General features: G+C 50.9%; 1 protein-coding gene across 1 annotated transcript; it reads right to left on the bottom strand.

Annotated features, from left to right (window-relative positions):
• Positions 1 to 22,120: 22,120 nt before the first annotated feature.
• Positions 22,121 to 24,356, bottom strand: LOC109939515 (glutathione S-transferase T3-like). The gene is made up of 2 exons (XM_020537700.1): positions 22,917 to 24,356; positions 22,121 to 22,826 (listed from the first exon to the last, which is right to left on the bottom strand). Exons 1-2 carry the CDS (start codon positions 23,712 to 23,714, stop codon positions 22,404 to 22,406), a joined length of 1,221 nt encoding a protein of 406 aa, XP_020393289.1. The 5' UTR covers positions 23,715 to 24,356; the 3' UTR covers positions 22,121 to 22,403.
• Between the last annotated feature and the right edge of the window lie 1,526 nt (positions 24,357 to 25,882).

The raw sequence follows: 25,882 nt of genomic DNA on the forward strand, positions 1-25,882 counted from the left end.
CAACAATATAAGCATAATGACCAACATTAACAATATAAGATTAACAATAATTAAGGCAGGGGTCCTAGTAGTTGCATCAACTATCCATGACAAAATTCTTCATAAGCATAATTACCAACATTTAATCACAAGGGATACAAGCTACTAAAGCAAAAATGGTGACCTTAACAAAATATGTAAGTGAAAACACCAACAATATAAGCATAATGACCAACATTAACAATATAAGATTAACAATAATTAAGGCAGGACTAGCAAAAACAAGTAATCAAGGCATGAATTTTTAACAAGTAATTAAGGCATGATCAAGGAGTGCACCGAGGGCTCGGAGATGGGCACGGCGGCGCACTCGGCGCTCGGGCTCGGCGGCGCTCGGGCTCGAGGACGGGGACGGCGGCGCTTGGCCTCGGAGACGGTGGCGCTTGGGCTCGGGGACGGGGAAGGGGACGGTGGCGCACTCGGAGATGGGCACGACGGCGCGCTCGGGCTCGGGGACGGGGAAGGGGACGGTGGCGCACTCGGAGATGGGCTCGGCGGCGCTCGGGCTCAGGGACGGGGAAGGGGACGGTGGCGCACTCGGAGATGGGCTCGACGGCGCTCGGGCTCGGGGACGGGGACGGCGGCGCTTGGCCTCGGAGATGGTGGCGCTCGGGGACGGGGCCCAGCTCGGAGACGGTGGCGGTTGGGCTCGGGCTCGGCGACGGCGTGGCGGGCGCTCACGGCTCGGAGACAGGGACGGGAACGGTGGCGCAGCAGCCTGGCGGCGTAGTATCAGCTCCGGGCGAAAACTAAACCCTAAGCCACCGTACCGACGCTTTTATATAGTAAACACATCACAGGCGGATTTTAAGAACAACCGCTTGTGATGTATAACATCACAAGCGGTTTTCTATTGCGACCGCCTGTGATACAAAGATTTGCAAATGTTTGCGTGGGGTCAAAGTGCCCACAGGTTTCTCATCCAATATCAGCAGACTAGTCAGGATGAAGGACTTGTCTCTATTTGGCTACAACTCTCATGACTGCCATGTGATGATGACGGTGTTCCTCCCAATTGCGGTAAGAGCCCTCAAAACAGAGCATGTCAAAGTTGTCATCACACGCTTGTGTTACTTTTTCAATGCGGTTTCACAAAAAGTAATAGCTTTAGAAGACTTGGACTATCTAAAGGCATACATCATCGAGACTATGTGCAAGCTTGAAATGTGTTTTCCTCCATCATTTTTTGATATGCAAGTACACCTAATCATACATCTCGTGGATCAGATAAAAATATTAGGGCCACTATATTTACATCATATGTTTCAGTTGGAGCGATACCTGGGAGTATTAAAAGGTTATGTGCGAAATCGCGCTCACCCAGAGGGTTCAATCATGGAGGGATACACTACAGAAGAAGTGATTGAGAGCTGTATAGATTACATCAGTGACAGAACAATGATAGGTGTGCCTGTACCTAAACATGAGGGTAAACTATGTGGGAGAGGGAGAATGGGCAAGAAAACTTTTCGCGTTGAGGATTACAAGCTAGTACATTGTGCTCATGGTAGTGTACTACAACATCTCACGATAGCCGAGCCTTACATAGAGGAACACCTGAATGAGCTTCGTAAAGAAAATCAGAACCGCACAGAGGACTGGATCATGAGGGAGCACAAACATCGTTTCAGCGAATGGTTAATGGACAAAAACATCCCATTCGGAGACTCTTCGGATGAGAAAACAATGAAGAATTTGGCTTCTGGGCCATCGTGTTTTGTGACATCATGGCAAGCATATGACATCAATGGGTACACATTCTACACTAAATCAAAAGACATGAAAAGTGTTGCACAAAATAGCGGTGTTCGTATCGATGCTTTTGACCTACATGGACAGAAGACCACATATTTTGGATTCATAGAGGAAATATGGGAACTTGATTATGGCCCAAGCATGAAAATACCCTTGTTTAAGTGCCAATGGGTACAACATCCCGTGGGGGTGATAGTGGATAACTACGGACTCACACTGGTAGACTTAAAGAAAGTAGGATATAAAGATGACCCGTGGGTTCTCGCCGAATGTGTTGCACAAGTGTTCTATGTACTCGATCCAGCAGATGAGAAGATGCATGTAGTTATTTCTGGAAAGCAAAAAATTGTTGGAGTTGAGAATGTGGGAGACCAAGATGAGGAATACAATAAGTATGAAGAGATGTTCGTCTTTAACGGTCCAGATAGAATCAAGCGTGTGGAAAAGAAAATTGATAAGAACTTAAAGCCATACATGCGGAAAAATGGTAGTTCATGAAAAATTGTATGAATCAAATTGTATTTGTTATCATGTATGATCGACTATGAATTGTGGTTGCCAATTAATTTAAAATCTCTCTAGTTATCTATGCGTGCTATTATAATTCATTTAAATTGTATTTGCATATTATTGTTAAAAATTAAATATTAATTCATTTAAATTGTATTTGCATATTTCTGTTAAAAATTAAAATTATTTTCATATTGAAATTGTATTTTCATAATTTTACAATCACAGGCGGTTTTGTCTTAGGGTCCGCTTGTGAAAAGGATAGAGCATCACAGGCGGTCCTAAACAAAAACCGCTTGTGATACTATTACATCACAGGCGTACTAAACCGCCTGGGACATCACAGGCGGTTTTCTAACCGAACCGCCTGTGATGTAAAAATCCTACCGCTTGTATAGAGCCAAATTGTACTAGTGTCTTGGTCAAACTACTCATCGACAACCCCTCTTTATAGTACGGCTAAAACAAAAATAAAAGACCTAACTATATAACGAGTGTCCGCAACTCCTTGACACTCGGAATACGAAGACCTTCTTCTTTTGTTTCGTCGTTTTAGCCGTCGCTTCAAGTTCTTATCTCCGGGATTGTTTTTACCGTTGTAGTACATCTTTCTGTAATGCGACTTAACTTACCATTTGTTTCTACAAAACACACGTTAGTCACATATAATATTACGTTGTCATTAATCACTAAAACCAACCAGGGCCTAGATGCTTTCAGGCCCTCCACCACTTCCTCGGCATCACCGCCGAGCGTCAGCCTTAGTGTCTCTTCCTCCACCAGTGCCAGTATGCTCTCCACATCCTCGAGCGAGTTGGCATGTCTGACTGTAAGCCCTGCTCCACGCCTGTCGACACTCAGTCGAAGCTCTCTGAGGATGACAAACCGCCAGCCACTAACGCGATAGCCTACCAAAGCCTTACCAGCGCGCTCTAGTATCTGACCTTCTCTAGGCCGGATATTGCCTACATCGTCCAGTAGGTGTGCCTTCACATGCACACCCCATAGGAGCCTCATCTAATCGCTCTGAAGTGGATCCTTCGCTACCTCTATGACTCCCTCGACTACGTTATTCTACTCTGACCCCCTTCTGATGCCGGAGCTCAAGGTCTACACCGACGTTGACTGTGTTGTCTATCCAGAAACGCGTCGTTCCACTTCCGGCTATGCCGTGTTCTTCGGTGCCAACCTCGTCTCCTGGGCTACCAAGCGTCAACCTATCTCTTGCTCCTACGCAGAGGCCGAGTACCGCACTGTGGCCAATAGCGTGGCAAAGGCCTACTGGCTTCGTCAACTTCTCCAGAAGCTCCACAACCCCTTCCAGCGTGCCACTCTCGTCTACTGCGACAACGTCAGCGCGGTCTACCTCTACACCAATCTTGTGCAACATCAGCGCACGAAGCACAGGGAGATCGACCTGCATATCGCCCATGAGCGTGTCACTGCCAGTGACGTTTGGGTCCTTAGCGTCCCCACCACGATGCAGTTCACCGACATCTTCACAAGGGACTGCCATCTAGTGTCGTCGCCGATTTTTGCTCCAATCTCAACATTTGTATAGGATAAAGTTGAGACTGCAGGAGGATGTTAGAGCCCCGTTTAGGTTTTTGGGTTATCCCCTTATAATTATTGTCATACCCTTGTTTAATGGGCCAGGCCCAACAACTTGGTCTATCCCAACCCTATTTAGGATTACGGTTTCCCACATAAGTGCATATTAAAAGGGGTTAATTAGAAATATGCCACTGCAATTTTAAATAGTTAAAAACTAATTCATTTTCATGCCACTCCATGGCACCAAAATAAACTAACCATCTAATTTTGCAAAAGTTAGTGGCATATATACAATTAGCTATTATAAATAAAAAACTAAAATTAATCATCTCATAATTTATAATAGAGAGAATAACTATTAGTAGCTAACTATTAGCTTTTTAGATCTGAACATAATCTTAGATGGCGATGATCATGACTTCACTGTTAAAATATTAAAGATTAGGATTTGTAGAGGAAAAATAATACAACCACTACTATATAATTGATTTTCAGCAACAAGAGGTTTTTATAGACGACCCAATATAGGTTTTTAGACAAACTTGCGTGTTTGAATGCCTCTGCCGTTACATTCAAATCGAGTTGTCTAAAAATACATCTGTAGAGCCAAACAAACATTTTTTAGACGACTATGGATATGTTTGTTTTCTTAATTTATTTAATATAATCTAGAGGATAAACAAATAGACGCATGTCTAAAAATCAATTTCTAAAACTGTTCTAATTCCAGCTATTTCTAGAAATAAGATTTTTAGATGTGTCTGAACAAACGTCCCTAAACGTAGTGAACCGAAGTATTTTCACAACAATAACATACAAGCAGGGGCGGAGCCAGGAATAAAATATAAGGGTCCAAACAACCCCTATTTACACAGTGTTATAGAAATTTTAAAAACTATATATTTGTTGGAACTTGCTCTCCTGGTCAAGTCGATCCAACGGGGGAATGAAAGCAACGTGAACAAGGTTTTAACTCGAGATGGCAATGGCTCTGTTAATCCAGCCTCTCAAGAGCACTGTACGGGGGTATTTATAGGTGCCTGAGTGCCCAACGTCTCGATGTAAGGACACATATACCCTCAGGCACCTGGTCTATCCCCGGAATATTCCTATAAAGGAGGGTTACAGACTGTCATTACAGAAAAGATATTACAAATCGGGCCCGTAACACACTTCTCCGTGCGGGGCCTGTTACGATGGGCCGAATCCCACATGGGCCTCCAGGTCGAGTGAGGACGAGGGACGGGGCGACGTTGTCGTAGGTCTTTGTCTTGCAGTGTAGAAGACGAAGGGTGGACCTTGCCGGTCGTTCTGCTTCCTGTTGGCGCAGCGGGATTGTCGGCGTTTCGGACCCGCGAGAACCGTCAACCGACCAGTGAATTTATCGCTGCGTGCCCCTGCCCAGATGGGTTGATGCAAGATGGAACACAAGCGGGAGGATGAGGCTTATATTATTTTGCACCGGGGTGCTCGTAGTAGAGGTTACAAGCGTCGCTCGAGAGCGAGAGCGAGAGAGAGAGAGGGTTTAGCCTCAAGGTGAGATGTCTGAGCTAGCCTCCTCCACGTCTCTCCTACCCTGCCTGCCTCTCTTCGCTCGCCCCGTCCCTGTGTGCGTTTGTGTGTGCCTTAAGAAGGCCCTGGACATCTCCTTTTATAGATACAAGGAGATGGCCCAGCTGTACAATGAGGGTGTAGCTGTATGCTAACGTGGCTGGCGCAGAAGTGCCTTAACCCTTGTACATGCGCTAACGTGGCCGTCGGAGAAGTGCCTTGAGCCCTGCAGAGGCGCAGCTGGCGGTGCAGCATGGATCCTGCTGACGTTTCCTTGCTTCCGTAGGGAGCTGAGAACCATCGACGTCATGGACGCACACGGGAAACCATCATTACCTGCTATCGGAGTAGTTTGATGTGACTCCGATCTTGTTCCTTCGTAGCAAAGGGTGGCTAGCTAGCGGTAGGGTAATGATGTATCCCCTGTAGCGTAGTCGGTCCGAGGCCGAGGTCGGGCGAGGAGGAGACTTCTCTTGAGGCCGAGGCCCGAGGTCGAGCGAGGCAGAGACCTTCCCCGAGGCCGAGGCCTGGGGTCGGGCGAGGCGGAGACCTTCCCCCGAGGCCGAGGCCTGGGGTCGGGCGAGGCGGAGACCTTCCCCGAGGCCGGGGCTGAGGCCGAGGCCTGGGGTCGGGCGAGGCGGAGCTCCTTGTAGCGCCCGACACTGAACTCGGGGGAGGTCGAGACCTGCTGTTGTCAGTTTTACCCTGGTGGTTGGCACAGTAGTCGGAACGGGATGAATAGCGTTGTTTTCCTGTCAGAACGGTCAGTAAAGGGGTGAAGTGACTGCGGTCACTTCGACCTTGCCGACTGAGGCAAGCGTGTCAGGATAAGGTGTCAGGCGATCCCCGCATTAAATGCGCATGCGATACGGTCGGTTGGTAGGGCGATCCGGCCGAGGTCGTTGTACGACAAAGTTTGCCCGAGCTTAGCCTCGGGTGAGACGGGGGTGCATCTGCTGACTGAGGGGACCCTCGGGCGAGGCATGAATACGTCCGGGACTACCGTCCTTGCCCGAGGCTGGGCTCGGATGAGGTCACGTCCCTTGGTAGACGACGCCTTGACTTGAACCGCGCTTTATCAGCTGTTTATGGTTCGTTTTGAAGATGTTTTCCAGCCGTGTTTAGGAGCATTGGGGGTACCCCTAATTACGGTACCCGACAGTAGCCCCGAGCCTCGAAGGGAGTATAGGTACTCGCTTGGAGGTTCTGCCGGATTTTTTGCAAGGGGACCAGCCCTTCTCGGTCGTATTTTGTTCCGATGGGTGCGCGCGAGCGCACCCGTCGGGTGTAGCCCCCGAGGCCTCGGAGGAGTGGTTTGACTCCTCTGAGGTCTTAATTCTTTTTGGGATGTCTCAGTCAGCCTTCTTGTTCCCTCATGCGGCCTGGCCGTAGCCCGGGTGCATGGTCAGGCTCCGAGTTTTCGAGCGGGTTTGTTGATGTGGTCAACAGTTTTGCCGTAGCCTGGTGCGAGAGCAGCCCCCGAGCCTCTGCACGGAGCGAGAGGACGATCAAGGATCGTCTCGACTTTTATTGTACGCCCCTTCGTATCCTCTCCGCAAGGAGGAAGGGGGGAAAGCGCCATGTTACCCTCGGAGGGCACCGAACATGGTGTTTCCAGTGAGTTGCTAGCGGGTGATATGAGTGGACGCCCGAGCCCCGTTCGATAAGGGTCGGCTAGTGGCCCAGAGGCATGCTCCAAAAGTACCTGCGGGTGATTTGCTGGACCCGGACCCATTCGATAGGGTCCGAGGGCTCAGTGCCTCCCTCCGGTGGGATTCCATTACAAATCGTTCCCGCTGGTCTCGGAAATGTCCTAGGGTACCTCGGGAGCGTAGCCCGAGCCTCGGCCATGTAACGGACGTACCCAGGGTCATCCCTAACTTTGTGTGCTCTAGGGCGGCTGTCGAACCCTTCCGAGGGGCCAGCCTTCGAACCCCTGATCAGTAATGGGCTCGGAGCCCGAGTGCTCTAGGGCGGTTGCTGAACCCCGGAGGGCGCAACCTTCGAACCCCTGATCAGTAGGAGGGCTCGGGGCCCGTTTCCTGTCTAGCCGCCCGAGGTGGAGGTCGTTGTTGCGCTGCTGGTGCAGTGGTCGCCGGCGAGCCACCTAGAGTTTGTTATCCCGCAGGCCTTCTGGTGTGGAGGTTGTTCATTCCCGCGGGAATGGAGCCGGAGTCCCGTTTGTAATGGTACTTGCTTGAGAGCGAGATGTAATAGCTTTAAGTACTAAGACATCTACCGTAGGTCGGGAAAAACCGCCGAGGGCGCTGCCGACGTCTAAGTCTAGGTACCATTGTTACCCCAAGTACGTGGGTTTGTTCTCTGTGGCTGCTGAGGCCTGAACATTTGGGTATAAAGTCGTGCTTCTTTCCTCTTGTTTCGAGCATTAGGAGTTGTTCGTCGGTAGCAGAATCACTTATCCGAGCATGAGCTACCTTTCGCGGAAGGTGATGAGTGAGGTATCCGTATCCCGGAGGCGTAGGAGTCCCTCGGCTCGGTCAGCCTTGCCGTTCAAGGTCTCTCTCGCTCGTCATTAGGATTCTGTTATCAACGCAGTCGAAAGGCACGAAAGTCATTTTGGCGGAAAACTTTTCCGAGGAAAATTTTGACGCAGAGGGGGCTTCCCCTTTCTAGACCCGAGGCGACCGCTCGGGCCGGGACCCTTGCGGAGGGCCTGGCTATGGTCGCCGGGTCTGCCCGGTCTGCCCGAGCCATGGCCTCACAGCAGCGTTCCCGGGCCGAAGGTATGTTTTGCCCGCTCTGTGACTTTGTTTTTGTCTCCATTCTTCTCCTTGCGTTTTAAGAGTTTTGTTCGGCTGTCTACAGGGTTCGAGACGGCTCTTAACGAATCCGTCAAGAACTGCAAGGTGCTTGCCGAGGCGGCTGAGCAGAAGGAGGCCGACCGCGTGGCCATGTTTGAGGCCATCTCGGCTTTCTGCCAGGCCTTTGGCCTCGACGGCGTCCCCTCAGGTAGCTCCCCCCAGAGTCATCTGCGGGCCTTAGGCGGCCATGTGCGCAGCAGACTCCACGGGGCGCTGCACCACAGCGTTAGGCGGGCCTTCGCCGTGCTTGCTTCCCACTACGACGTGGATCTGGAGCAGGTTAGCGAGGGGTACTGCTTACCCGACGAAGAGGAGGCTGCCTTAGCCGAGGTCCAGAGGCTTGACGCGGCTGTCGAGGGCCCAAGCGCGACGCTGGCTTCCTCCTTTGAGGTGGAGATCCTTCCGCCCGTGTCGCCGTCCGAGGCCGGGCCAGATTCTGCCGAGGGTGGAAATGACACCGAGCGTGCTGCTCCTCCCCCTGCCGATGTCTGAGCCTGCAGGAACAATTTGTTTCAAGTATGCGTATGTTTTTTGCGGCCGCCGAGGCCTAAACATTTTAATTGTTGGATTATAAAACTGCATTTTCTTTCCTCTCATTTCGTGTGTTAGGACTTGTTCGGTAGCAGAATCACTTATCCGAGCGTGAGTTACTTTTCGCGGAAGGTGATGAGTGAGGTATCCGTATCCCGGAGGCGTAGGAGTCCCTCGGCTCGGTCGGCCTTGCCGTGTAAGGTTCCTCTCGTCGTTTTTAGGATTCCGTTATCGATATAGTCGAAAAGCACGAAAGTCATTTTGGTAGAAAAGTTTTCGGAGGAAAATTTTGACGCAGAGAGGGCTTCCCCCTTTCTAGACCCGAGGCGACCGCTCGGGCCAGAACCCTTGCGGAGGGCTTGGCTGTGTTCGTCGGGTCTGCCCGGTCTGCCCGAGCCATGGCCTCACAGCAGCGTTCCCGGGGCGAAGGTATGTTTTGCCCACTCTATGACTTTGTTTTTGTCTCCATTCTTCTCCTTGCGTCTGAAGAGTTTTGTTCGGCTGTCTGCAGGGTTCGAGACGGCTCTTAACGAATCCGTCAAGAACTGCAAGGTGCTTGCCGAGGCGGCTGAGCAGAAGGAGGCCGACCGCGTGGCCATGTTTGAGGCCATCTCGGCTTTCTGCCAGGCCTTTGGCCTCAACGGCGTCCCCTCGGGTAGCTCCCCCCAGAGTCATCTGTGGGCCTTGGGTGGCCATGTGCGCAGCAGACTCCGCGGGGCGCTGCACCACGGCGTTAGGCGAGCCTTCGCCGTGCTCGCTTCCCACTACGACGTGGATCTAGAGCGGGTTAGCGAGGGGTACTGCTTACCCGATGAAGAGGAGGCTGCCTTAGCCGAGGTCCAGAGGCTTGACGCGGCTGTCGAGGGCCAAAGCGCGGCGCTGGCTTCCTCCTTTGAGGTGGAGATCCTTCCACCCGTGTCGCCGTCCGAGGCCGGGCCAGATTCTGCCGAGGGTGGAAATGACGCCGAGCGTGCTGCTCCTCCCCCTGCCGATGTCTGAGCCTGCAGGAACAGTTTGTTTTACGTATGCGTATGTTTTTTTGCAACCGCCGAGGCCTAAACATTTTAATTGTCGGATTATAAAGCTGCGTTTTCTTTCCTCTCGTTTCGTGTGTTAGGACTTGTTCGGTAGCAGAATCGCTTATCCGAGCGTGAGTTGCTTTTCGCGGAAGGTGATGAGTGAGGTATCCGTATCCCGGAGGCATAGGAGTCCCTCGGCTCGGTCGGCCTTGCCGTTTAAGGTTCCTCTCGTCGTTTTTAGGATTCCGTTATCGATATAGTCGAAAAGCACGAAAGTCGTTTTGGTAGAAAAGTTTTCGAGCGTTAGGACTTGTTCGGTAGCAGAATCGCTTATCTGATCGTGAGTTACTTTTCGCGGAAGGTGATGAGTGAGGTATTCGTATCCCGGAGGCATAGGAGTCCCTCGGCTCGGTCGGCCTTGCCGTTCAAGGTCCCTCTCGCTTGTCATTAGGATTCTATTACCGACGCAGTCGAAAAGCGCGAAAGTCGTTCTGGTAAAAGACTTTTCCGAGGAAAATTTTGACGCAGAGGGGGTTCCCCCCTTCTAGCAACCGAGGGAGGGTCGGGCTTTGCCGAGGCAAGGCTGATCCTTCCTTGATGGTTAGACTTTATTTATGCATGTAAAGAAAGCGAGATACATGAACGACTTGAAACATTTTAAGGGTAAAAGCGACGTAGTTGTTCGATGTTCCAAGCGTTGTTGTAGACCTCGCCTTGGTCGTTGGACAGCTTGTATGTCCCGGGCTTCAAAATCCTGGCGATGATGAACGGCCCTTCGCAGGGAGGAGTAAGCTTGTGGTGCCCTCGGGCGTCTTGTCGCAGCCGAAGTACCAAGTCTCCCACTTGGAAGTCTCGGGGCCGAACCCTTTGGGCGTGGTAGCGTCACAGAGACTGCTGATACCGCGCCGAGTGTAGTAAGGCCATGCCTCGAGCCTCTTCCAGCTGGTCCAATGAATCCTCTCGGCTGGTTTGGTAACTTTGGTCGTCGTAAGCCTTTGTCCTCGGGGAACCGTATTCCAAGTCCGTGGGTAAGATGGCCTCGGCCCCATAGACTAGGAAAAACGACGAGAATCCCATGGCCCGGCTCGGTGTCGTCCTCAGACTCCAAACCACCGAGGGTAGTTCTTTTATCCACCGCTTGCCAAACTTGTTGAGGTCGTTGTAGATCCTCGGTTTCAGTCCCTGCAAAATCATACCGTTGGCGCGCTCCACCTGCCCATTTGTCATTAGGTGAGCTACGGCGGCCCAGTCCACACGGATCTGGTGGTCTTCGCAGAAGTCCAGGAACTTTTTCCCAGTGAACTGTGTGCCATTGTCGGTGATGATGGAGTTTGCGATCCCAAAGCGATGGATGATATTTGTGAGGAATGCCACCGCCTGCTCGGACCCAATGCTGGTTAAGGGTCGGACCTCGATCCACTTGGAGAATTTGTCGATGGCGACCAGCAGGTGCGTGAAGCCCCCGGGTGCCTTCTGCAAGGGACCGATGAGGTCCAGACCCCATACGGCAAACGACCAAGTGATAGGTATTGTCTGCAGGGCTTGAGCAGGCAGGTGCGTCTGTCTCGCGTAGAATTGACACCCTTGGCAGGAGCGTACAATCCTAGTGGCGTCGGCCACCGCGGTCGGCCAGTAGAAACCTTGTTGGAAAGCGTTTCCCACGAGGGTCCGAGGTGCTGCATGGTGACCGCAAGCCCCCGAGTGTATTTCTCGTAACAGCTCTTGTCCTTGGGCGACGGATATGCATCGTTGGAGAATGCCTGAGGAGCTGCGGTGATACAACTCTTTTTCATCACCCAGTAAAACGAACGACTTGGCGCGCCGAGCGAGTCGCTGAGCTCCGGCCTTGTCGAGGGGTAGCTCTCCTCGGAGGAGATATTCCAGGTACGGGGTCTGCCAGTTTTGGTTTGGTGCAACCCCATCCCGCTCTCCCTCGATGCGCAAGGCCTCACCCTCGGCGGTCGAGGGTACCTCGGGCTGGGCCGAGGTCTCGTCGGGTTTGGGCGCGTCGTCGAGTTTGACGGATGGTTGATATATGTCCCTGGAGAAGACGTTCAGGGGAACCGTTGTCTGCCCCAAGGCTATTTTCGCCAGCTCATCCGCGGTCTCATTGTACCGTCGAGCAACATGGTTGAGTTCCAGCCCGTGGAACTTATCTTCCAAGCGCCGAACTTCATCGCAACAGGCCTCCATTTTTCGATCGCGGCAGTGGGAGTTCTTCATGACTTGGTCAATGACGAGCTGCGAGTCGCCCCAAGCGTCGATGCACCGAACCCCTAGCTCGACGGTGATGCACAACCCATTAACCAAAGCCTCGTACTCGGCCACGTTGTTTGATGCCGGAAAATGGAGGCGCAGTACGTAGCGCACATGTTTCCCGAGGGGTGAAATGAGGAGCAAGCCAGCACCCACTCCTGTTTTCATAAGCGATCCATCGAAGTACATGGTCCAAAGTTTGGGCTGTATTGGAGCTGTCGGCAATTGGGTGTCGACCCATTCAGCCAGGAAATTCGCCAAGACTTGGGATTTTATGGCTTTCCGAGGAGCGAATGAAAGTGTCTCGCCCATGAGTTCCATTGCCCATTTTGCTATCCTATCCGAGGCCTCTCGGCACTGGATGATCTCTCCCAGGGGAAGGATGACACCACAGTCACCGGATGAGACTCGAAGTAGTGTCGCAACTTTTGCCGTGTTAGAATTACTGCGTACAGTAGCTTCTAGATTTGTGGGTAGCGGATCTTGGTCTCGGATAGCACCTCGCTGATAAAGTAGACCGACCTTTGGACGAGCAGTGCATGCCCTTCTTCTCGTCTCTCGACTACGATCGCGGCACTGACCACCTGAGTGGTTGCGGCTACGTAGATCAAGAGGGCTTCTCCCGCAGCGGGGGGCACCAAGATGGGCGCATTAGTAAGGAGTGCCTTTAAGTTTCTGAGGGCTTCTTCGGCCTCGGGGGTCCAAGTGAAGCGCTCGGCCTTCCTTAAGAGGCGGTACAAGGGCAATCCTTTCTCGCCAAGGCGCGAGATGAAGCGGCTCAGAGCCGCAAGGCATCCCATGACCCTTTGTAGTCCTTTTAAATCCTTGATGGGTCCTATGTTGGTGATGGCCGCGATTTTCTCCGGGTTGGCCTTGATGCCTCGCTCGGAGACGATGAACCCTAGGAGCATGCCTCGAGGGACTCCGAAGACACACTTCTCGGTATTGAGTTTCACGCCCTTTGCACGCAGGCACCTGAAAGTCACTTCGAGGTCGGAGAGGAGGTCGGAGGCTTTTCTTGTCTTAACAACGATGTCATCGACGTAAGCCCCGACCGTTCTGCCGATGTGCTCTCCGAACACGTGGTTCATGCACCTTTGGTAGGTTGCACCTGCATTCCTCAAGCCAAATGGCATAGTAGTATAACAATACATGCTAAAAGGTGTGATAAAAGAAGTCGCGAGCTGGTCGGACTCTTTCATCTTGATTTGGTGATAGCCTGAATAGGCGTCGAGGAAAGATAGGGTTTCACACCCAGCAGTGGAGTCCACGATTTGATCGATGCGAGGCAGAGGGTAGGGAACTTTTGGACATGCTTTGTTTAAACCACTATAGTCTACGCACATCCTCAATTTCCCACCTTTTTTCTTTACAAGCACAGGGTTAGCTAACCATTCTGGATGGAATACCTCTTTGATGAACCCTGCAGCCATCAGCTTGTGGACCTCCTCGCTTATGACCCTGCGCTTTTCTTCATCAAAACGGCGCAGGTGCTGCTTCACGGGTCAGACACCGGTTCGGATGTCCAGTGAGTGCTCGGCGACATCCCTCGGTATGCCGGGCATGTCCGAGGGACTCCACACAAAAATTTCGACGTTTGCGCGGAGAAAGTCGATGAGCACTGCTTCCTATTTGGGGTCGAGCTCAGAGCCAATCCTGACTTTCTTGCCGGCGTCACTGCTGGGGTCGAGAGAGACGGATTTAACCGCCTCGGCTGGTTCGAAGTTGCTGGCGTGGCGCTTCGCATCAGGCGCCTCTTTAGAGAGGCAATCTAGGTCGGCAATGGCCTCAGCGTACTCCACGCATTCCACGTCGCACTTGTAAGCGTGGCGGTATGTGGATCCGACGGTGATGGTTCCGTTCGGGCCTGGCATCTTGAGCTTGAGGTACGTGTAGTTGGGGACGACCATGAACTTGGCGTAGCACGGTGTTCCCAGCACCGCGTGGTAGGTCCCTCGGAACCCGACCACCTCGAAAGTGAGGGTTTCCTTTTGGAAGTTGGAGGGAGTTCCGAAGCAGACGAGCAAATCAAGTTGCCCAAGGGGCAGGACGCGCTTACCGGGGACGATCCCGTGAAAGGGTGCTACACCGGCCCGAATTGTGGACAGATCTATCCCCAAGAGCCCTAGGGTCTCGGCGTAGATGATATTGAGGCTGCTGCCTCCGTCCATGAGGACCTTGGTGAGCCTAGCGTTGCCGATGACAGGGTCGACGACGAGCGGGTACCTTCCTGGGCTCGGTACGTAGTCGGGGTGGTTGCCTTGGTTGAAGGTGATGGGCTTGTCGGACCAGTCTAGGTAGACTGGGGCCGCTACCTTCACCGAGCAGACCTCTCGGCGCTCCTGCTTGCGGTGCCGAGCCGAGGCATTCGCCACCTGTCCGCCGTAGATCATGAAGCAGTTGTAGACCTCCGGGAACTCCTCTTCCTTGTCGCCCCCTTCTTGGTGTTGCCTTGGTCCTTGCCACCTTCTGCCGAGGGTCCGGCCTTGTTGAAGTAACGCCGGAGCATGTTGCATTCTTCAAGGGTGTGCTTGACGGGACCCCTGTGATAGGGGCACGACTCCTTGAGCATCTTGTCGAACGTGTTGGCCCCTCCAGGAGGTTTTCGAGGGTTCCTGTGCTCGGTAGTAGCAATGACATCCGCGTCAACTGCGTCGTGTTTTGCTTGCGCCTTCTTCTTGGCCTTCTTCTTCGTGCCACGCTGGGCGGACGCCTCGGGGGCGTCTTCCTTCTGTCTTCCTTGAGGCTACTTGTCCTTGCGGAAGATGGCTTCGACCGCCTCCTGATCAGAGGCGAACTTGGTGGCGATGTCCATCAATTCGCTCGCCTTGGTGGGAGTCTTGCGCCCCAGTTTGCTCACCAGGTCTCGGCACGTGGTGCCAGCGAGGAATGCCCCGATGACATCCGAGTCGGTGATGTTGGGTAGCTCGGTGCGCTGCTTTGAAAATCGTCGGATGTACTCTCGCAGGGATTCCCCTGGCTGCTGGCGGCAGCTTCGGAGATCCCATGAGTTCCCAGGGCGCACGTACGTACCTTGGAAATTTCCAGCGAAAGCCTTGACCAGGTCGTCCCAGTCGGAGATCTGCGCAGGAGGCAGATGCTCCAGCCATGCCCGGGCAGCGTTGGAGAGGAAAAGGGGAAGGTTGCGGATGATGAGGTTGTCGTCGTCCGTTCCTCCCAACTGGCATGCCAGTCGGTAATCTGCAAGCCACAACTTCGGCCTTGTCTCCCCTGAGTACTTGGTGATGGTAGTCGGGGCTCGGAACCGGGCCGGGAACGGCGCCCGTCGTATGGCCCGGCTGAAGACTCGCGGACCTGGTGGTTCGGGCGAGGGGCTCCGATCCTTGTCACTGTCGTAGCGTCCTCCGCGCCTGGGGTGGTAGCCTCAGCGCACCCTCTCCTCTAGGCGGGCTCGACGGTCACGGCGGTGTTGCTCGTCGCCGAGGCGATCTAGGGCTGCGGGCGTCCCGTCCCATGTGCGCTCGGTGCGGACCGAGGCCTCCTGCATGCGTTGGGAGGACGTTGCGTGATGCTCCGAGGGGCACCCTCACCTTCGGGAGGCAGAGCTCTCAGCACGTCGGACAGCGACGTCTTCCAGGAGGCCTTTGAGCTCGCCCTGGATACGTCGCCCCTCGGTGGTGGACGGCTCCGGCATTGTCCGAAGTAGCATCACCGCTGCAGCTAGATTCTGGCCGACCCCGCTGAAGGCCGGGGGCAGCCCCGCCCTGGCATCATCAACGATACGGCGCTGGACGTCCCGGGCCCGATGACGCGCTCCTCCGGCGAGTGCCCAGCCTTCCCATTCTTGCTCGATGTTTTGCTAGAGCTGCACAAGCCACCCTGCTTCTTCGTCGAGCTTGGCCTGCATCTCGCGGAGTTGCTCAAGCTGTGTGTCCTGACCCCCCGCAGGGACTGGGACCACAACTAGCTCCCGTGGGATCTCAACACGAGACGTAGGCACACGGGCGTCGTCATCCTCTGGCATGCCGAGGTGGTTGTCTTCGCCATGATCCCCCTGATCTATGTGGAAACACTCGCGACTTGGGCCATAACCCTTGTCATCGAGGCTGTGGTCATCGTCAGAGCAGCCGGAGAGGCAGTAGTCACATGTGGACATGAAGTGTCGCACGACACCTGGATCACGGAGTCCGGAGAAATCCCAACCGAAGTCGGGGTCGTCGTCTTCCTCAGAACCCGCGGGTCTGGAGGTTGAGATGGCCGTCAGTCGGTCCCAAGATGACCACATATGGTACCGTGGAAGGTCAGGATATGCCCTTGCGAAGGCGCTCACCGAAGCGGGGTCGCTTGGTGGATCGAAGCTGAACCTAAAGGGAACAGGGTGGAAAACTGATGGTACCTCTTGATCGATGGACGGTGGTGAAGTCGCGTCGGGGACGGACTGCTCCGTTATCTCACGTACGAGGCTAACACCCAGCAAGTCCTTCGCGAGGGTGCTGGCGTCATCAGTCCGCTTGGGGTTGGCACGTTGCGGGGAAGCGATACTCGTCGTTGTCTCAGGTGCGAGGACAACACCCGACATGTCCCCCGCAGGGGTGCAGGCGTTGTCGACTCGCTCTGGTCCGACAGGCGACGAGGTGCCGCCTCCTGCCTGGCCACGGTTGCCCCGTCTCCTCCTCCTCCGGCGAGGAGGGTGGCGGGGCAAGCCCGGGTGTTCCTCTTCTGCCACGGGGGGAAGTCGTCGTCGAGTTCGCCGCCGTTGGGCGAGCCGACGACCGTCGTTGCTGTCGCGCTGCGAGGGGAGGAGTACCATGTCGTAGCTGCCATCGCGGGACATGAACTCGAGACTCCCGAAGCGGAGCACCGTCCCGGGCTGAAAAGACTGCTGAAGGCTACCCATCTGGAACTTCAACGAGAAAGTATTTGTCAACACGCAGCAGTCCCCTACCTGGCGCGCCAACTGTCGGCGTTTCGGACCCGCGAGGACCGTCAACCGACCAGTGAATTTATCGTTGTGTGCCCCTGCCCAGATGGGTTGATGCAAGATGGAACACAAGCGGGAGGATGAGGCTTATATTATCTTGCACCGGGGTGCTCGTAGTAGGGGTTACAAGCGTCGCTCGAGAGCGAGAGCGAGAGAGAGAGAGAGAGAGAGAGAGAGAGAGAGAGAGAGAGAGAGAGGGTTTGGCCTCGAGGTGAGCTGTCTGAGCTAGCCTCCTCCACGTCTCTCCTACCCTGCCTGCCTCTCTTCGCTCGCCCCGTCCCTATGTGCGTTTGTGCGTGCCTTAAGAAGGCCCTGGACATCCCCTTTTATAGATACAAGGAGATGGCCCAGCTGTACAATGGGGGTGTAGCTGTATGCTAACGTGGCTGGCGGAGAAGTGCCTTAAGCCTTGTACATGCGCTAACGGGGCCATCGGAGAAGTGCCTTGAGCCCTGTATAGGCGCAGCTGGCGGTGCGGCATGGATCCTGCTGACGTTTCCTTGCTTTCGTAGGGAGCTGAGAACCATCGACGTCATAGACGCACGCGGGGAACCATCATTACCTGCTATCGAAGTAGTTTGATGTGACTCCGATCTTGTTCCTTTGTAGCAAAGGGTGGCTAGCTAGTGGTAGGGTAATGATGTATCCCCTGTAGCATAGTCGGTCCGAGGCCGAGGTCGGGCGAGGCGGAGACTTCTCCTGAGGCCGAGGCCCGAGGTCGGGCGAGACGGGGACCTTCCCCCGAGGCCGAGGCCTGGGGTCGGGCGAGGCGGAGACCTTCCCCCGAGGCCGAGGCCTGGGGTCGGGCGAGGCGGAGACCTTCCCCGAGGCCGGGGCCTGGGGTCGGGCGAGGCGGAGACCTTCCCCCGAGGCCGAGGCCTGGGGTCGGGCGAGGCGGAGACCTTCCCCGAGGCCGGGGCTGAGGCCGAGGCCTGGGGTCGGGCGAGGCGGAGCTCCTTGTAGCGCCCGAGGCTGAACTCGGGGGAGGTCGAGACCTGTTGTCGTCAGTTTTACCCTAGTGGTTGGCACAGTAGTCGGAACAGGGTGAATAGCGCTGTTTTCCTGTCAGAACAGTCAGTAAAGGGGCGAAGTGACTGCGGTCACTTCGACCTTGCCGACTGAGGCACGCGTGTCAGGATAAGGTGTCAGGCGATCCACGCATTAAATGCGCATGCGATACAGTCAGTTGGTAGGGCGATCCGGCCGAGGTCGTTGTACGATAAAGTTCGCCCGAGCTTAGCCTCGGGTGAGACGGGGGTGCGTCTGCTGACTGAGGGGGACCCTCGGGCGAGGCGTGAATACGTCCGGGACTACCGTCCTTGCCCGAGGCTGGGCTCGGATGAGGTCACGTCCCTTGGTAGACGACGCCTTGACTTGAACCGCGCTTTATCAGCTGTTTATGGTTCGTTTTGAAGATGTTTTCCAGCCGTGTTTAGGAACATTGGGGGTACCCCTAATTACGGTACTCGACAGAGATAGACGAAGGCTGGAGCGAAGGGTAGCATCTTCGCCTTCGCCCCAACAATATTTCAACCATATATTGATATATAGCAAAAGACATCCAAAATATTCCACTAACTCTGCATGCATAATTTAAAATCCGACAAGAAAAATATAATAATAAAATTGGTGAAAAGAACTAACACGATTCATCTGAGTTGTATTCTGCGTGTCAGAATTGCATCGGAGTCATTAATTACTTTATCTGTTATAAACTCAATTGCTATCTCCTTCTCAATGCAAGTTATTAGGCAATCTCTTAAGAACTCATCTTGACCAAATGGGCAAGCATGAAATGGTAACCATCGGACTGCATCAATTGATGTTCGAAGCCACAATCGATGTGCCTTAACGTCTTCACGTGTTTGCTTTTAAATGACTAGTTAAATATGGCATTACCTATTTTCAAAATTTCCATAGCACTTAACAGAGTACTACTGATGAGTTGACCTATTGAAATTTGAAGGCACACTCATATATCCCCCATCTTTAACCTTCTTCCGATTCTTAAAGCTTTTCCAAATAAATACATCAGATCATGGTTTTCCTACTAGCTTCTTAGAAAAACAAAAGGCAAGAAAAGCAAAAACATACGTCTTTTGTTGTTGAGTGAGTGTGTGTATATGTATATATTTATTAAATATAATTTGCCGCAAACCTTGGGAGGGGCCCTGGCCCCTGCCGTGCCCCCCTTGCCTCCGCCACTGCATACAAGCAACGTAGCATTCAGAATTACTGTCGATGTGAGGCAAAGCTCTGCCAAATGGAATTCCTGGTCAGCCGCTCCAACAGTAACGTGATAATCCCCATCCCCCCACCACCACCCCACCCCCTACACACACCACAGAAATTAACCCACCCTGTTGATAGTTTTGTTTGCTACATGCAGTGCAAAACTTGGGGCTCCTTCTGTAGCAGTACTATTAAAAAAAACAGTGCTGTATACGATTGGTAAGGATATGGAATGACACTTGTGTCCCCAAATATGGATGAAAAATCCCCCGAATTGTCTAATATATTACCAGGGTGAGAGTGACAATTTCAATCCCAGGTCCTTGTGTTGTCACTCAGCATCGTTCTCGTCTTGCCAAGGTCATATTATTAGCTTTAATTTGCTCAGCGAAGCAACGAGAGGCGAGACAACTAACCCATGCGGAAACCACTGGTAGTTTGCGCCTTCGCGGTTACTCTGCGAGGTCCATCATATAGCTATGAAAAGCCGAGTGACAGCCGCCTGATGGATCGGAGAAAGTAGCCTATCTCCGCCAATCCGAGAATCTGACATGACAACTAGGTCACTGTAGCTCTCGCTGCGTCGCTGGCTGGCTGGCTAGGCCACACGACCACGAGACCACGCTAGAAGTTGATGAGCTCGATCGATCATATCAGTCCGCCGCGATTGGGACACGCATCTCGGTCCAGCTACAGAGTAGAGTAGGGAGACCTGGAGCTCAGACTGTCCGCAACCGTGCCCCCTAAATTTTTCCCCCTAAATGTTACTATGCAGCCACGTCAGCAAGATTCCATCCCCTATATTCACTCGTCCCGCAACCGTTCCCCCTATACTTTCCCCTATATATCCCTCTACTCATTAAAAAACCATTTCCATATAACTAACTTTAACCAACTTCAATTTTCATTTTCTTTAATTATTTTTCACCCATCCGACGTGTTACGCATGTATTCAAAAATAAAATTTATAAAAAATAATTACTTTACAATTACTACCACAAAAAATATATAACAACTATTATTTTACAATACATTTGAATGTGCATTTTTTTGTGATCACGTTTTATCCATCCTGTGATAAGAACTCAAATTTCATGGTCACCAAAAAACACTAGTCGTATGGGACAAGCCGCAATTGCCTTCCAACGAAAGCCATGTTTGTCTTTCGTGCGAAGCCACTAGCTTGCACCTGAAGCCGCATTCCTCTGCCCTATATATATGCAATCCATGTCTTCACAAATGTCAAAACAAACTTCACTACATCAACAATTCCAACATTTCACAGTATGTCTCACAGCCATAGCGATGAAGACTCTTACTCGAGTGATAGTGAGGAGGAAACACTTATGCTTGTCAATCTTCTTGTCCTAAACATAGAGGCGAGACGCCACCTGCAACGACGGTCCCGTTTGCCTCGACGGGTTATTCATAGAGATCATTTTCGTGGAGAAAATCTTATCCATCATCACTACTTCGCCGAGAACCCTGTGTATCCACCCCACGTCTTTCGTAGAAGGTACCCACACATTATTATTCCATTACGGTTTCATATTTGCAATTTCATTACAAATTTTTTTTATTACAAACTTAGGTTCCGCATGAGTAGGCCTCTCTTCCTGAGAATCTTGCAAGGTCTTCAACAACATGATTCGTACTTTACACAACGGGTAGACGCAACTGGTATGCCTGGTCTAGGTCCACTACAAAAAGTTTGTGCGGCATTGCGGGTACTAGCATATGGGTTACCTTCAGATGCTGTAGACGAGTACATTCAAATAGGGGAGTCGACAGCGAGGGAATGCCTTCATCATTTCTGTCGAGGTATCATTGCATACTTCAGTGCCTGGTACCTACGAACTCCTAACGAAGCTGACATAACACGCATCATGCACCATAGCGAATCAAGGGGTTTCCCAGGGATGTTGGGTTCTATAGATTGCATGCATTGGGAGTGGCGGAACTGTCCTACCGCATGGCGTGGTCAGTTTTGTGGCAGAAATGGTCGAGCGTCTATGATCCTAGAAGCAGTGGCAACGTATGACCTTTGGATTTGGCATGCTTTCTTTGGCATGCCCGGGACAAACAACGACGCGAACGTGCTCCACCGATCACCAGTTTTCGACCCCATGACATCAGGCCGAATGCCACCTGTGCATTACACAGTTAATGGTAATGCATATAACTTCAGATATTACCTTGCTGATGGTATATACCCGAACTGGCCAACTTTCGTAAAAGCTATAAGGCACCCATATGAGCAAAAGAAAGTCTATTTCACACAAATGCAGGAAAGTTGTCGAAAGGATATTGAGCGTGCATTTGGAGTTCTTCAAGCTAGGTGGGCGGTGCTGCGAGGTCCAGCATATGGTTGGAATCGTAATCGTTTAACTGAAATTATAACTGCTTGCATCATAATGCACAACATGATTGTTGAAGACGAAGGGGCACTTGCAGCTAATACTGATTTTGGAGATAACACTTCAACGAGCCAAGCACCACATCTTATTGCTGAAGGAAGGGCAGAATGGGTGATTAACCACTTCGATCTTCGTCACCAAGAAAGATCTTGCTCCCTCCAAAATGACCTTGTCGAGCATTTGTGGGCTCGGCGTGGTAGCATGTAAACTTGAGCATTCGTATGCACAAGTTTATGGAAACTAGATTCTACTATGTGTAATTTCCATTCGCAAGTCCTACGTATTTCAGAAATAAAGAAGTATTTCAGTGCAAACCTGTACTTGTTCGTTCAACAAAATAACATGAACACTGTAAACGATTTGTACACATCACAAGCGATTCCATGCTGAACACGCAGCTAACATATGAAAATTGAAGCAAACATGTTCACATGAACTGGAAATAATTATTGTCGATTACACCACCATAGAACAAACAGCACTGCACGTCTGTCCTTGACGACTTATGGTTCGTACAAATATTATAATGGTCTGCCAAACAAATGTAACGTTCTCACATAAACAAATAATACAAACAGGTTCAGTAAAACAAGTTCAAGTTACCAGTAACCGAATAAATGTTTCACTCGTAACCAAATATGAATTCTTGCAACTTTTGTTTTTGTTTCTGTATCATAATCCAAACATGGGGTTGGACATCTTCTTCATTCGTTGCCTCCAGCCTTTCTAATCTTTTTTCAGCTGATTCTAGTTCTTGAAGTTTCAATTCCCTTTTTCATATGATGACCTTTTCGTCTTCCAATTCTAACCTCTTTTTCTCCATTTCCCTGTCTTCTTCTGTGCACTTCTCTTTTTTTGCACCCTTTTCAATGGACCTCTGAATTTGTTTTTCAGTTATTTCTTGCAAACGGCTAAGGTACTCTGGAGATGAAGATGATGCAGGTTTGTTTCTCTCTGATTTACTGAAATCACGACCACGCGGCCGTTTTCCTGTCAACCCTGCTGATGAACTATCATTTTCAGTTGTCGGAGCAGACAGAGTACCTGTTGACCCAACTGGATTTGCATTCAATCCGCGGAACGATTGGGCACTACAAATGCTCTCCCATTTCGGTTCTCCCTTTAGTTGGTGCCAGCAATGCATGTACTGGAAATTTTTGTTCTCCTCGTGTGCAAATAATGTTGCGGCCTTCGAAGTCTGTACAAATTATGGTTTAATTTTACAAATGTGTTAACATGTATATAGAATCATTTGTAAATGATTTAAAGTCATGAAAATTTTGGTTACCTTGTCGTCATCAGTTAACCCACTTTGTTTCTCTCTAAGAACTCTTGAATAGTATCCAGCAAACTTACTTACATCTGCTCTTATCTTATCCCATCTGCTGCTAAGCGCTCTGTTCACTCGGCAAGGAAAGTTCCCCCTCTGTTCGTTGTATCTTTTTTCAATTCTAGCCCAAAGGCCCTCCCTACGTTGGCCAGTGTGCACAACAGGGTCACTGCTAATTTGCAACCACGTTGTGCAAAGTAGAAGATCTTCAGGGCTAGTAAAGTTTTGTTCCTTAGCCTTTTTGGGTTTTTGTATTGGAGGTGCATTCTTTTCAGGACTATTGATGTCTTGAACACTATGTTCTGCATCTGAGTCCAAATTCACAGGTATGAAAGGTATATTATTCGAACCCTGCAATGGTGTACTGGTATTGGATGGTGGAATGCAATCAGGAAATGGGTTTACTTCTGGTGGCCCAAGAGGATTCCTCACAAAATTCAAATAATGATTCCAGTACATAGCTGATTGAGAGGCCGGAATCATGGAAGATTGGGAAGAAGTATTCCCTGTATGCATGGGTGCCCACAATGTTGTCGGACCTTGAGCAGGGTTTGGAAAATTCAGATTTCCCACGAGGTTACAATCCATAGCACTCTGCTGCATGTAAGCCGTGGGCCACATAGGGGGTGGAGGAACAAACTGCTGGCCAATAGATGAGTTTGACATGGACTGAGAAGAAGTCGCATTGTTTGATGGGTCCATTCTAGTAAGGGTGGACAGGGGACAGATTAAGTGAGATGGTAATAAGAGTAACATTTCAGCATATGCATTTGAAGTAATGATTTAGAAATCAAACATAATAAGCTGTAACAATTATAATAAAAGGTTCGCATTAAAGGTTACAGTACTAAACCAAACACATTAGAGTTCATACTGAGCAAAGTTCCCAGACTACAATTATTCCTTACATCGAACTAAGTACTTCTTCGGACAGTCTACTGCTTAGACATAGACATACATGACATATGGGTTTTCAAAAGGATGTCATGTACCTTTCACTGCCAACGTAACCCTAAAACATATTCCAGTAGCTATTACGGGTAGACCTATCTGAATCACTGAAATACCATTCGTCACTCACGTCGGGGCAGTAGAACTCCTCTTCGTCAACAGAAGGATCAGTAACTGTTGGAGGGGGTGACGGAGAGGGAGGATCAACACTGATGTCATCCCAGTCGTACTTAGCTAGTTTTGGAAACGCTTGGACTTTTGCCTCTAAGGCATCCTGCTGAAGCAACTCTAGTTTATCTTTGATAGCAAACAATGTCCTAGCTAGGATTTCTTCGTCATGCATGTGGTCTAATGCATGATCAACTAAACCCCCCAGGGATTTTGTGGCATCCTCTGTACAGTCGACAAGGACTTTCATCAAAGCCTTCATCTTATCTTGTTGGGAGGATGCCATTCACAAATGGGCTGCAAACATTTAATTTATGAAGTAACATGTTTAAACACTTGAAAAGCAAATGCATTGTTGTAATGACAAAAGTTTCCATATAAAATTACATACTAATTTTGTTTCAACCACAAGGGTGTCATAAAAACATGCAACAACATTACATACTAGTACCAAATATAAGGGATGTACAAACTAGATATTCAAAATCGTAACTCTTATGTACCATCACTTTCCTAAAGGCTGGGGAAAATAACAGATATGTAGAAACTACTTATCAGTAAAATATTTGTTGGCAGCAACAAGTGTTATGCATGAAACACAAGATGAAGTCTTGAACATTACATATGTTTGTGGGTCAAACCAATGTTCAGGCACACACATGATGAGGCAGCTAATCAAAGTCAAAGGTAAATGAACATGTCATGAATTGTACTGACTAATTAATGAAAATACGTGTATTCGTGAAAGTAATCGGGTTCTCAGTCCTCTGACATTTATTGCTCAAGACTATAATGGTATGATATGGTAACATTGGACAGAAACACCACAAATACAAGTTGTTCACTTAATAAATATCTGCTTCATTGGATTCATCTTGACTGGGCAAATGCAGTACACCGGCATGGCTAATGTTAGGATACGAGGTTCCAAATCTTTGCTTGCATTGGCAACTAAGGGTGAACTCAAAATTTGGAGGGGCCGTCTGTATGGACTACAAATCCTAAACCGAAACAAGGGTACAAAGTTTGTTGCAGCAGGTACCTAAATGGGAGGATGAACAATGTAACAAGGTGACAGCTTAAACTAAAAGTGTGGATCTGGTAAAGTCGTAAGGGTTGGGGAAAATAAACTAGGATTGTTGAACTAAACCATAGGTGTTGTAAATCATTGTTCAATGAAGTATTCATATGACGGGGTACAACATGGTATAGCTCAACACGGTAGGATCTCGCCCGGTACACGGCGAATCGAAGAAAAAAACGAGTGCTGTTCGAAATGAATCGTCAAATAAGTATAGATTTGACGAGGTTGAACAAGGTATTACCTTAAGAAGGGGAGATCTCGGCCACACCACGCCGAATCGTAGCGTCTCCGTGTGGATCTGATGGAGCCGTCCAAGGTCGGATACGGAAGGCAACGAATCGGAAGCGGGGTACCTCGTGCGAAGCGGATTTGACCCCGCTTTGTCTTCGGTCGCGAACGGAACTGCGTGGAGACGAAGTCGAGTTCGTCTTCTGCGCAACTGAGCGGGGCCGGGGCCGACTCCACAGCCCGACGGGAGATCCGCCGCCGCGTCGCCGCGCAAAATCTCTCTTCCGCGGACGATTCGAGGCGAAGCGAGGTGGAGCGGGAAGTTTCCGTTGTCTTCCGCGGTCGGCTCCGTCCGCGCGAAGAAGGCGAGGGGGCGGCTACAGTCATCCCCTGCATGTGGCGTGAGAGAGAAGAGTGCGGCGAGGTAGGGGAGAGGGTGGCGCTCGCCGCTGCGGGAGGTAGGGGAACACTGTAGCCGCTATAGGATGCACAG

This window comes from Zea mays, chromosome 5 (assembly GCF_902167145.1).
Source record: "Zea mays cultivar B73 chromosome 5, Zm-B73-REFERENCE-NAM-5.0, whole genome shotgun sequence".
Classification (NCBI taxonomy): domain Eukaryota; kingdom Viridiplantae; phylum Streptophyta; class Magnoliopsida; order Poales; family Poaceae; genus Zea; species Zea mays.